A 13,161-nucleotide genomic window follows, 5' to 3' on the forward strand; every position below is an offset into this window, starting at 1 on the left:
CTAAGTAAATTAAGTCTCAGTGCTGACTTAGAACCCCAGCTACAAGCTCTTTCACCATTCTCTGAATCACTTCAGTTTTGTTTGTTTTTGTTTTTGTTTGAGTCAGAGTCTCACTCTGTCACCCAGGCTGGAGTGCAGTGGTACGATCTCGGCTCACTGCAACATCTGCCTCCCAGGTTCAAGCGATTCTCCTGCCCTAACCTCCCGAGTAGCTGGGACTACAGGCGCACACCACCAAGCCCAGCTAATTTTTGCATTTTAGCAGAGATGAGGTTTCACCATGATGGCCAAGCTGGTCTGGAACTCCTGACCTCAAATGATCTGCCCACCTCGGCCTCCCAAACTGCTGGGATTACAGGCATGAGCCACTGTGCCTGGCCCAGTTTCTTATTTTAGCCATAATCTCACTAAGTAAATACGGATTTCATTTATTTTTATATATTTATTTATTTTTAAAGACAGGGACTATGTCACTCAGGCTGGAGTGTGGTGGCACAATCATAGAACACTGTAACCTCAAATTACTGGTCTCAAGCCTCCCACCTCTGCCTCCTGAATAGCTAGGACTGCAGGTGTGCACCACCACTCCTGGCGAATTTTTTTTTTTTTTAAGAGACGGGGTCTCAGAGTCTCACTATGTTGCCCAGGCTGGTCTCAAACTCCTGGCCTAAGCGATCCTCCCGCCTGACCTTCCAACATGCTGGGATTACAGGCTTGAGCCACCCCCAGCCTCCGGATTTTCTTTATTCTGAAACTCATCCCTAACTTTATTTTCTGCCAGAGGAAATCTGGTTTTCACAGCATGATTAACTAGCAAGTCTGAGCTGCTGCTCTTGTTTTCTTAGAGGATGAAAATGGGAGTTTATCCCTCCTTTTTTCCTTTCTGAAAAGAGAGTAGATGAAACCCTCCCCCGCCTTTTGGTTTTTAGGAAGCAGAAAGCAGAGATATTAAATATATAAAAACTGCAAACACATAAAATAACAGCAGTGTCCAAAGCACAGGGCTTGTGTCAGCATACGAATAGGGTAGCGTTTTACCACCCTGGCCGCATGCTTGGTCAGCAATTTCCAGCACTTGCAGACACTGCAAACGGCTTCCCTTATCTCATAAGATGGTTACAACCACCTAGAAAGGTGGAGCAGGATTCTTCGTCTGTGTTATAAAAGGGGAAACAGTGAGACACAGAGAAGATATAGAGCTAATAACGCAGAGGCTGGACATAACCGAGGTCTTCAAAGCTTCACTTTGGTCTCTTTCATCCCTCTCCCGCAGCTGGGCCCTGGTCCTGATGCTGAGGACCCGAGGCGGGAACACCTGCGCCAGGCAAGAATGAACCCGGCCAATGAGGAGCCCGCGTGCAGGGGGCGGAACGGGGAAGCTGCCAATGAGACAGCCTACCCCGAGAGAGATGGAGCTAATGAGGGCCTCGTGCTGGTGAGGGACGGCGGCTCGGCCAATGAGGGGCTGGGTCCGGCGCGGCAGGAAGGCGGGACTGCCAGTGGAGCGCCGGGGCGGGGCGGAGAGCCGAGCGCCAACCGGCTAGCGTCCGAAGCCGGCGTGCTGCCTGCTCGCCGCCCGCCATGGCCCGCGCAGACCCGCTGCTCGCCGCGTTGACCGCGCTCCTCGCTGCAGCCGCTGCTGGCGGAGATGCCCCGCCGGGCAAAATCGGTGCGGGAAGGACGCGGTGGGGTTCCCAGCTGGGGAGGGCCGGCGGGTAAAGGGTTCTCAGTTCCCAGCTAGGTGGGGGTAGAGGAGGGCAGCTGGGTGAGGGAGGGGTCCTCGGGAAAGGAGCTGGGTGGAGGAGAGGCGCCGAAGGGGACGCGGCAGGGAAGGTCCTGATGGGGCCGGGGCATGGCATGTGAAGAGGGCCACCTAGGACGGAAAAGAGGCCTGGGCAGGACTGGCCGCGGATCTCACCGAGAGTTCCAGGGTCGCTGAGCATCTGCCGTGGTCCTGGCTGTTGGCTAGGCGCCCGGGTGACAGAGGACAGAGAGGCTGGGCGATGGCATTCACAGAGGTTGGTTGAGTGCTCTCTGGGTAGCAGACGTGGTGCTGTAGTTACTGCTGGGGGGAGAGCCCTCACAGTACAGGGAAGTTCGTGCTGAGCTGAGGAAGTACGGTGCATGCAGAGGAGGGGCGATTCACCCTGTCTTTGCGGCCCTGGGAGGGCTTCCTGGAAGTAACATCTAAGCCAAACCACCCCCAGGTCGATAGGAGACAGTGCTGGCAGAGACAGAACACTAGGTCTGCTGGAGATTTGCTGACAGAACGGGAAACTTTTAACAATAGTCTTTTTGTTTATTGTGTGTGTGGCTTCCCCAATACTTTATTTTGAAAATGCTCAGATGTACAGCAAGAATTTTATAGTGGCCATCTGTATACCCACCACCTACATTCTGCCATTAATTGCTGCTATACTTGCTGTGTCACATAACTACCATGCACTGTTCTAGACATCCACGAATCCAGCCTATATTTTGATGCATCTCCAAATAAATTGCAGACATCAGGACACCTCACTAAATACTTCATCGTGCATATCATTGACTAGAGTTTCATATGTGTTTACAGTTGCTTTTTTTTTCCTCCCTCAACAACTGTCATTTTAACTACATGACTCGTGAAGATTTTCCAGTCCCTCACACATGATATTCCCACAGGCAAAGATGCTGGGCTTCGGGGTGGGAGGACAAAGACCCTATTCCACTAGGCCACTCTCCATGCACCCCAGTTGGCAGGAGTGCCTGGAACATCTGATAGCAGCATCACAAACTTACAGGGTCCAGTGCAGTGCTAAAGCTTCTTGTGTAGCAGAACCACAGCCCAGGCCATACAGGGTTAAGAAGACTGAAGCATGCCAGAAACCAGTTTGAGACTGAGAGTTTAGTGCTTGCCAAGAATAGAGAATCCTGAGGCTAGAGTAGCCAGAGAAGCCCTCATGGAGAAGGTGGAGTTTGAGCCAGGCTTTGAAGGATGTGGAAGAGATTGGCAGGCAGTATCCATGAGTGACCATGTGTTCTCTCTCTGTCCTTAAATCATTTGAATACAGTGTGGCTAGGAGTAAGCAGAGTGTGCTGTGGGAATATGCAGGGCACTCCCCATTTTCTTAGGAACAGGCAACAGGACAGGACATTTCTCACCATTGGGGAAGGGGCAGAACCTCCACCCAGCAGAATTGCTGCATTGTGGCAACATGGAGCTCTCTGCCTGCTTCCTCCCAGCTGGCCCTTCTGGCCCCACCCAAGAGTCATCCAGAGCAGGACTCTTGGCAATGCCACACTGCCCTTCAGCTTTCTAGATTTTCCTCAGCCCTCTGACAGGAGCCTCTGTTCATCCTTGGTGGTTTGGACTCCACCTACAACAAGAATGCGGATTCCTGTTAGGATGGCTTAATCCTTGTGCTTCTGCAGGATCAAATCTGAGAACCCCCATGTGGTATCAGGACCCTCTAAACCCACCCACATAGTTCCATATGCTGCCCTTCTCATGCTGGTCTCTTTGCAGAGTGTGCGTGTCCTCTCACTGACAAAGCTGATTGTCCTCCAGCATCTTGCATGAAATCTTATTTCCCCAAGAAGGCTGCGTCCCCACACCCTCTGGGGCAGAATTCACTGCTTCCCCTTCAGCACTCCCTGGAACCCTGTTGCACTTCATCATGGGTTGTCACTGCTAATTGTGCAGGAGTCTGTCCGCCCATTCCATGCTGGGGTCCTGGGGGACAGAAACCGGTTTGATTTTTCTTTGTGCCCCAGGACATCTTACTGTAAATTAGAGAATTGGTGTCAGTTGTGTTAAATGAGCTGGTTCACAATGAAGTGGTGTCTTCTGCTTCCTGATCTTGGGCAGCTTCTAGGCCTTAATATCAGTTTCTCTGGAAAAATGGGTAATTTGGGACTCTTTGCACATGGAGGGGATGGGAGCACAGTGGTTAAAATAAAATCCAAAGCTGTCTTGGAAGTGGCTTTGTAAGTACTGAGAGAGGAAGTGGTTTATTCTTTCAACACAGAAAAAATACTTCATGAATTCTACTGTCCACCAGGATCTGGGGACATAGTGACCATGCACTCTCTCTCTGTCCTTAAATAACTTGACTACAGTATGGCTAAGCAGAGTGGGCTGTGGGAATATGCAGGAGGAATACCTGACTCACCTCAGGTGGGTCAGTCAAGCCAAGTTATAAGTGACATCTGAGGGCTGTTGAAGCCAGTGAGACACAGGGTGATGGCACTCCTATCAAAGGGAACAGCTCGGGCAAAGGCCCAGGCATGAGAGAACAAAGCTATGTGCCCACAATAAGAGAAGCCTAGACAGACAAGAAGGTGGCATCTTGGGAGGGTAAAGCAGGAAGTGGAATAAGTAAGCAGAGGCCAGATCATAGAGAACCTGGTGCTGTCTGAGGATTGCCTGTGACTTCCTGGCAGGAGCTGGTACTCTGTGGGTCCAAATGGATCCAGTAAGGACAAATTATACCAGATTTATTTCATTTTCTTTTTGGGTAAGGCCTCTGGACTGTCTGATGAGAGGAGAGTGGTGTTTCAGATTCATGGTGAACAAAAATTATAGGTAGGGTGGTAGTCCAGTTCAGTAGCTTCATAGCTGGTTTACAGTTCTCTCACAGGACTGTTACAGTGTCAGGCCAGGCACAGTGGCTAATGCCTGTAATTCCAGCACTTGGAGAGGCCAAGATGGGAGGATCACTTGAGCTCAGGAGTTCAAGACCAGCCTGGGCAACATGGTGAAACCTCATCTCTACAAAAAATATGTCGGGCATGGTAGTATGTGCCTGTAGTCTCAGCTACTTGGGAGCCTGGGAGGTTTGCAGTGAGCCGATATCACGCCACTGCACTCCAGCCCGGGCAACAGAGCCAGATCCTGTTTCAAAAAAAATGACTGATGTCTGTCCAAGCAGTGGCTTCCTAGCAGCACCTCCAAGCCCTGTCCCAGGAAACATTCTTATCAGTGACTTGGATGAGAATACTGATGGCATGTAAACCAAGTTTACAAATAACAGGAAAGCAGGAGGTACAGTAAAGACAGTGTATGATAAGACCCAAAAAAGCTGAAACTTTGTAACAAGATTTCCAACTGGAATATAGTGTCCAGTAGGGTAATGAGCAATACATCATAGGGTACATTCCAGTCTTTTTTTTTTTTTTTTTTTTTTTTGACACAGAGTTTTGCTCTTGTTTCCCAGGCTGGAGTGCAATGGCACGATCTCGGCTCACCACAACCTCTGCCTCCCAGGTTCAAGCGATTCTCCTGCCTCAGCCTCCTGAGTAGCTGGGATTGCAGGCATGCGCCACCGCGCCCAGCTAATTTTGTATTTTAGTAGAGACAGGGTTTCACCATGTTGGTCAGGCTGGTCTCGAGCTCCTGACTTCAGGTGATCTGCCCCACCTAGGCCTCCCAAAGTGTTGTGATTACAGGCATGAGCCACCACGCCTGGCAGATACATTCCAGTCTTGACAAACACAGACATAGGGATGATTTAGGTGTCCAATGGTAGGTTGGACTAGACCAGGAGTTGGCATACTTTTTCTGTAAATGGCCAGAGAGTAAATATTTTAGGCTTTTCAGGCCATGCAGTCTCTGTTGCAGCTACTCAACTCTGCCTAAAATGAAAACAGTCATAGACAATAATTGAAAGAAAGAGCATCATGGCTGTGTTTCAATAAAACTAGTTTGCAAAAACAGACATCTGCCTGGATTTGGCCTGCAGGCTGTAGTTTGCCAATCCCTGGCTTAAGGCATGGTTTCCAAACACTGATCACTGAACAGAACTGGTCAGTAACTTTTAACAATTCATAATGAAATAAGAAAATTAGAAGCAAGGTAGTGAGTTTTATATAAAACTAAATTTATTCTCTTTAATTGGTCATCCTGACTTTCAGCATTCTTTGCTGGTGTTTTGCTACTAAAATACCTTTTTCTTTATGAAATGAAGGTATAGTGGGCGGCAGTTTTCAGGTTTGCCTTTGCTTATTAATAGCTCTACTGACAACTCAGTCTGCAGATTTCCTTTTGGAAATGTTATAAGCCTACGAAATTTAAGCACCTGGGAACCACCAGCGCAGGAGGCTACAAAGTGTGAACTGCAGCCTCTCACTCTCATGTTCTGTCTCTCTTCTTCCCTACCTCCCGGGCCTGCTGACAGCGGTGGTTGGGGCCGGGATTGGGGGCTCTGCTGTGGCCCATTTCCTCCAGCAGCACTTTGGACCTCGGGTGCAGATCGACGTGTACGAGAAGGGAACCGTGGGTGGCCGCCTGGCCACCATCTCAGTCAACAAGCAGCACTACGAGAGCGGGGCTGCCTCCTTCCACTCCCTGAGCCTGCACATGCAGGACTTCGTCAAGCTGCTAGGTGAGTGGTCAGTCCTGGGGCTCCAGTGCCCAGCGCCCTGGGGCTGGTGACAGCACTGGGCCTTTCTCAGACTTCCCAGACCGTCAAGGCCGGAAGGTCATGTGGCCCAATCTCCTCATTTTACAGATGGAGCAACAGAGACAAGAGAGGGGAAGGAACTTGCCTGAGGTTACACAGTGAGTTAGTTGCAGAGCCGGGATTAGAACTCAGGTTTGACTCCTAGGCCAGTTTCTTTCCCTTTCAATTTGCTGCCTCTAAATAATCGTGATTATATCACCTTCCACATGCTAGTGCTTGCCAGGCACCTTCTGGGTGGTGTGTAGGCATTACCTCAGATCCCCCCTACCAACCTGCAAGATGAGTGTTGTATCTCCTCTTAAGGCAACTGAGGCTCAGAAAATGTATAGATTTAAGCTAAAGCCATTACAGCGAGAGGTGGGATTCAAACCCAGCAGCATCTGTCCAATACACATTCTGTTTGATGCAGAAACTCCACTTCTCAGAAGTGATGCTACAGGTGGTCTTACAGATGTGCAAAGTAGCATAGATACCAAGTTATTCATTACAGCAGTTTGTAATAGCAAAAGGCTGAAAGTATCCTAGCTGCCTATCCACTAGGACCTGGGGTTAAACAAATTATTGTATAACTACACAATAGGCTGTTCAGCAGTCAGAATGGGGAAGTCTTTATGCCCAGATATAGGACAGTCTCCAAGTTACAGTGTATTGTTAAAGTGGAGAGCAGTGTGTGTAGTATGTGGGGGTGGGGAAGGAATAAGTCATAGCAGCTCTATCTGTATTTAGGAGTCCACTGCTCTGTCAAGTTGCAGAGTGCAGGATGGCTGTAAGGAGCTAGGATAACTTCCAAGTGACCTCAGTGCCCAAGGCCACCATCTCCAAACAAGCCCAGTGGCTCTCAGCCCCTGGACATTCTGGGATAAAATCTGAATTTCCCTCACTTGTGGATCCTCCTGGGGAAAAAAAAATGTAAAATGTTACATTATTTTCATTTTTTTATTAACTAGGTAGTCCAAACATTTTCCCAGTGCATCTGTTTACTGTTTATAAACAAGTGGCACAAATGAACAAACCATAGCGTTTGTGTTTCCTTTAATGGACCAGTCCATTTGCATCAAGAGGCCCCCAAGTCTTGGAGGGGACCTGAGGGGCTCCTCTTTGTCTCTGCAGGGCTGAGGCACCGGCGCGAGGTGGTGGGCAGGAGCGCCATCTTCGGTGGGGAGCACTTCGTGCTAGAGGAGACCGACTGGTACCTGCTGAACCTCTTCCGCCTCTGGTGGCACTACGGCATCAGCTTCCTGAGGCTGCAGATGTGGGTGGAGGAGGTCATGGAGAAGTTCATGAGGTAGGGCTGGCGGAGCTGTGGGGATGGCGTTCCAGGGGAACCAAGAAGAGGTGGGGGAGGAACCAGCTTGACTATACATTGTGAAAAAGGAAAAGGTCCTTGCTGAATTGAGCCAGCACAATTCAGTGCAGGCTCAGAGCAAGCCCCTGGCGTGAGGAATGGCCGTATTTGGTCCAGTAATGGTCTCCCTAATATTGTCACATTGACACTCATTTTCTTACCCTTTACTACACTGATACTAATAAAAGCATGGGTTGCAAACTCAGTCGCTTAACAAGGGCTGAACTGGGACGTGAGTCAGTGAATCAGCAGGTAGAAGAGAGCAGAACAAGGCCCCCTCCGAAGGATGCAGCCAGCCCTCCACCACAGCCATCTGCAGCCAGCCGTGTACAATGCCCACCTCATGTGGCTAGATCTACTCGCTTTTCAGAAGAAGCTACAAATCCAGAGTCATGTGTGAAATCTTTCAGTTTTTCAACATTTACCACCAATTCATCTTGTAAGCCAAATGAAACACATCTGTAGGGCAGATGCAACCTGTAGACCACTCATTTGCGAACTTTGTTGTCCTCATTTTTCCATCTAGAATAAACACCTTTCTTCACCACTCCTCCTATCCTTGGGCTCCAGCCCCCTCCCCATCACCTTTGGTCCCAGATATGGAGGGCAAGTGGTCTGTTCCCTCCCTGTTCACCAAGCTGTCACTCCACCTTTCCCCAAAGTCCCTCCTGAAGGTACTCCCTGCTTCCAGCCTAAGGCACAGGGGCTGCTCCCTGGACCCCATCACTGTCTACCTCCCTTCAGTGTCACTCAGGTGTGGCCTGTGCCCTCCTTCCCTGGTTCCTGGCACTTCTCCACTCCCTCCCCATTCTATAACTCTGCTGTTTATAGCACTTCTTCCTTATATTCTCCAGATGTCACCCAAAGCTTATTTCCTTACCTCTCTTTCTGATATTTTTCTCCCTTATCAATTATATCCAGACCAATAATGTTGACTTCTACGTTTTATGGGAGATGACTTCTCCCTCTCAGCCCTAGTTTCCTCTTCACTTCCAGACCCACATTTCTACTTTCTGGACACCTCCATCTGGTGCCCTATTGATAACCAAACTCAACATGTTTACAAAAGAAGCCCTAGAATGGGCAACATTTCAAAGGCCAGTCAGTTGGGAAATCCACTGATGGTTCCAATCCATGCTAGTGAGATTGCATGAGTGATAGAGCGACAGGACATGAGGCTGGGGGTGAGTGGGAGCCCTGTCAGATCAAGCCAGAGGAGAGGACAGGCTGGACTGGCAGAGAAGGTGACAGTATCGGCATGAAGTTGCAGCATGCCATCGGGTCCTAGAAGCTGTGGCAGAGCTGACACTGTTGGAGAAGGAGATGTGTCAGCAGGGGTGGGCTGTAGCCCACCGCCTGGCAGTCCCAGCTGGGTGAAGAAAGGGTTATGAACGATGACCTCAGGCAGGGAGTGGCTCAGAGCAGTGATACAGTTGTTATTCAGCACAGCTGTGATGTGAAGCCAGGCCTAGAAGGATTCCATACCTTCACACTCCGTTTAGGTGGGACAGGCCCACCACAGTCAGAGAACAGGTGCTGGGGAACATAAGCAGCCTCCTCTCCCACTGCTCCATGTAGAGGAAGTGATGGATTCCTTTTGGGCCTCACAGGCACTATGACCCAGGGGCAGGTGGTCAGGCCAAAAGCCTTCCTGCACAGGGCCTCCAGCTCTATGTGTCTTCTAGGATCTATAAGTACCAGGCCCACGGCTATGCCTTCTCGGGTGTGGAGGAGCTGCTCTACTCACTGGGGGAGTCCACGTTTGTTAACATGACCCAGCACTCTGTGGCCGAGTCCCTGCTGCAGGTGGGCGTCACGCAGCGCTTTATTGATGACGTCGTTTCTGCTGTCCTGCGGGCCAGCTATGGCCAGTCAGCAGCGATGCCCGCCTTTGCAGGTAAGCGTCCAGCCCTTGGCCTGCCCACCTGCCCCTCCTCCACCCAAGGTGCTCAGAATGGGCTGGAGGTCCCCATGGTAACCTCACCTTTATCCAGCTCATTACAGTCACGTAGGCACTCTGCTGCCCCATCCTGCCTGATTCTGGCACTGGCCATGAGTTGGCAGGAGATAGTATCACCCCACTTCACAGTGAAAGCAAGGCTCAGATCACAGGTCCAGTGTGTTTCTACCACTCCCAATCGCCTCATAATCCCTTGCATGTGCGTAAATGTTAGAGCTGAGATAATGCTCTGCTCTCTACACTTTGGTTTCAAGAACTGCCCTGTTGAGGCCTTTGAGCCACTGTTAGAGCACCTCCTCTTCCCAGCTCTTCACGGGGGTGGCTAGGCCTGTGTGTAGCTCACTGTCTGCTAGCACAGACCACAGGAGTGGAGAATGTAGGCTTCACAAGAGCAGGAATCCTTGTCTGTTGTTCCCTGATACATTGCAAACACAGAACAGTGCCCAGGTCATACTAGGCACTCAGTATATTTTTGTTAAATAAATGAATGCAAAGGTTTACAATAACAAGCACCTCCCTCGTACCCTCGATACTGTTCATCTGGCTCTGCACATGCTGGCTCCTGGCCTTCAGCCCTGCCTCAGTGTTCCCTGCTCACTCTTTGAGTATCTTGTGTGTCTCCTTCATAGCATTTTTGTGTAGAGATATATAGAATTCACATACCATATAATTCACCCATTTAAATTGCACAATTCAGTGGTTTTTAGCACATTCGGAGTTCTGAAACCATCACTACAATCAATTTTAGGACATTTTTATCACCCCAGAAAGAAACCCCTTGCCCTTTAGCCCTCACCTCCCCAACACCCCCCAGCCTCCCAGCCCTGGGCAGCTACAGATCTGCTTTCTGTTTCTGTGGATTTGCCTAGTTTGCGCATTCCGCATAAAATAGACCTCACAATATGTGGTCTCTGGGAGCTGGCTCTTTCCTTGAGCACAGTGTCTTCCCCCCATAGCGTTGTGCACTTTGTTGTACTTACTTGTATGTTTGCCATCTCCCAATGCCCGTGGTTGGGAGAGTTTTGCTCTGGCAGGGAGGCCCAGTCGAATAGTACTGGACTCCCCAGCCCTCCTGCCCCATGGCCCTGACAACCTATCAATCAGCACCCACTTCCCGCTTTGCCCAGGAGCCATGTCACTAGCCGGGGCCCAAGGCAGCCTGTGGTCTGTGGAAGGAGGCAATAAGCTGGTTTGTTCCGGTTTGCTGAAGCTCACCAAGGCCAATGTGATCCATGCCACAGTGACCTCTGTGACCCTGCACAGCACAGGTGAGTAGACAGGGCGGGAGTGGGCAGGCATGCCATTCCCAGCCAGTGGACAGACACTTCTGCCTCCTTTGTACCTCTGCCCTGGTCTGTGATCCCTCTGGGAAGTATTTCTGAAAAAGCATTGAGAAGCCCCAACCCTGCCAGATGACACTAGAGGGTGCTGTTTCCCCTATTCAAATGTCAGCCAGAAAGCTGAGACTTCTATCAATCCAGCCTTTTTCTGTTGACCGATGAGGACTTTGAATGACATCCTTGCCCACGCTCCCCCAACTGGCCAGCGGTGGAAGCAGAGCAGAAACTGAGTCTCCTGACTCCATGCCCCTTGCTTCATCTGCAGCCGCGTCAGCATGGAGAGGCCAGGACCCACCATCTAGACAGCCCTGCTGCACCCTGAGCACCAGGGTCTTGTTGTACCTCAATGCTGGGCCCCAGTAGGGAGTTCAGTGGGTAGAAGCCAAGGGAAAGTTGACTTTTGTGCTCTCTTCTTTCCAGAGGGGAAAGCCCTGTACCAGGTGGCATATGAGAATGAGGTAGGCAACAGCTCTGACTTCTATGACATAGTGGTCATCGCCACCCCCATGCACCTGGACAACAGCAGCAGCAACTTAACCTTTGCAGGCTTCCACCCGCCCATTGATGACGTGCAGGGCTCTTTCCAACCCACCGTCATCTCCTTGGTCCACGGCTACCTCAACTCTTCCTACTTTGGTTTCCCAGACCCTAAGCTTTTCCCCTTTGCCAACATCCTTACCACAGATTTCCCCAGCTTCTTCTGCACTCTGGACAACATCTGCCCTGTCAACATCTCTGCCAGCTTCCGGCGAAAGCAGCCCCAGGAGGCAGCTGTTTGGCGAGTCCAGTCCCCCAAGCCCCTCTTTCGGACCCAGCTAAAGACCCTCTTCCGTTCCTATTACTCAGTGCAGACAGCTGAGTGGCATGCCCATCCCCTCTATGGCTCCCGTCCCACGCTCCCGAGGTTTGCACTCCATGACCAGCTCTTCTACCTCAATGCCCTGGAGTGGGCAGCCAGCTCCGTGGAGGTGATGGCCGTGGCTGCCAAGAATGTGGCCTTGCTGGCTTACAACCGCTGGTACCAGGACCTAGACAAGATTGATCAAAAAGATTTGATGCACAAGGTCAAGACTGAACTGTGAGGGCTCTGGGGAGAGCCTGGGAACTTTCATCCCCCCACTGAAGATGGATCACCCCACAGCAGCCCAGGACTGAATAAGCCATGCTCGCCCACCAGGCCTCTTTCTGACCCCTCATGTATCAAGCGTCTCCAGGTGACCTACTGTCTGCCTATATTAAGGGTCCACACAGTGGCTGCTGCTTTTTTTTAAGGGGTAAAGTAAGGCAAGAGAAGGAAATCCAAGCCAGTGTATTTGTTTTATTAATTTTTTTTAAGAAGAATGAAGTTCGTCTTCACAAGGTGCGTCAGACTTGGTTTTTTTAGCTAGAAACCAGAAGACTACGGGAGGGAATATAAGGCAGAGAACTATGAGTCTTATTACTGTTTTTCACTACCTACTCCCACAACGGACAATCAATTGAGGCAACCTACAAGAAAACATTTACAACAAGATGGTTACAAATAAAGTAGAAGGGAAGATCAGAACCTAAGAAATGATCATAACTCCTGGTTACTGTGGACTTACTAGATTTGAGGTACCTAGTTCAGAACTCCCTAGTCACCATCTCCAAGCCTTTCAACATCACTGCAAATTAGAGATGACTGTGGTAAGACCCAAGGAAGAGATGTGTGCCTGAACAGTCATCACCATATCTCCAAGCTTCCTGGCAACCAGTGGGAAAAGAGAAACATGCGAGGCTGTAGGAAGAGGGAAGCTTTTCCTTGGCACCTAGAGAAATTAGCCATTCTCTTCCTTATGCAAAGATTGAGGAATGCAACAACATAAAGAGAAGTCCCCAGATGGTAGAGAGCAGTCATACCTCACCCCTAGATGTTCATCCCAGCAGAAGAAAAAGAAATGAAGGTGTTGGGGTAGGATTCTTCAGAGGTTAGCCTGGTACTTTCTCATCAGACACTAGCTTGAAGTAAGAGAAGAATTATGCTTTTCTTTGCTTTTTCTACAAACCCTTAAAAATCACTTGTTTTAAAAAGAAAGTAAAAGCCCTTTTCATTCC

At 50.0% G+C, this 13,161-nt stretch overlaps 1 protein-coding gene across 2 annotated transcripts; it reads left to right on the top strand.

Annotated features, from left to right (window-relative positions):
- The first annotated feature begins 1,536 nt into the window (after window positions 1–1,536).
- On the top strand, window positions 1,537–13,161 carry PCYOX1L (prenylcysteine oxidase 1 like). 2 transcript variants are annotated; one of them, XM_032158317.2, is made up of 6 exons: window positions 1,537–1,669; window positions 6,156–6,362; window positions 7,551–7,725; window positions 9,471–9,682; window positions 10,873–11,013; window positions 11,506–13,161. In XM_032158317.2, the coding sequence occupies exons 1-6, from the start codon at window positions 1,582–1,584 to the stop codon at window positions 12,165–12,167; spliced, it is 1,485 nt and encodes a 494-aa protein (XP_032014208.1). In that variant the 5' UTR covers window positions 1,537–1,581; the 3' UTR covers window positions 12,168–13,161. The 2 variants fall into 2 exon arrangements, with proteins under 2 accessions (XP_032014208.1, XP_032014207.1); XM_032158316.2 differs by lacking the exon at window positions 1,537–1,669 and adding an exon at window positions 6,489–6,538 and having other exon boundaries at window positions 5,159–6,362.

This window comes from Hylobates moloch, unplaced genomic scaffold (assembly GCF_009828535.3).
Source record: "Hylobates moloch isolate HMO894 unplaced genomic scaffold, HMol_V3 SCAFFOLD_6, whole genome shotgun sequence".
Taxonomy (NCBI): Eukaryota; Metazoa; Chordata; class Mammalia; order Primates; family Hylobatidae; genus Hylobates; species Hylobates moloch.

What these genes read in the sequence shown, in the direction of transcription:
- PCYOX1L (XM_032158316.2), top strand. Translation starts at nt 6,112, where the DNA reads ATGTTCTGTCTCTCTTCTTCCCTACCTCCCGGGCCTGCTGACAGCGGT. An exon ending in GGACTTCGTCAAGCTGCTAG is followed by an intron (nt 6,363 to 6,488) that starts GTGAGTGGTCAG and finishes CTCATTTTACAG; the next exon opens with ATGGAGCAACAGAGACAAGA. An exon ending in AGCGATGCCCGCCTTTGCAG is followed by an intron (nt 9,683 to 10,872) that starts GTAAGCGTCCAG and finishes CGCTTTGCCCAG; the next exon opens with GAGCCATGTCACTAGCCGGG.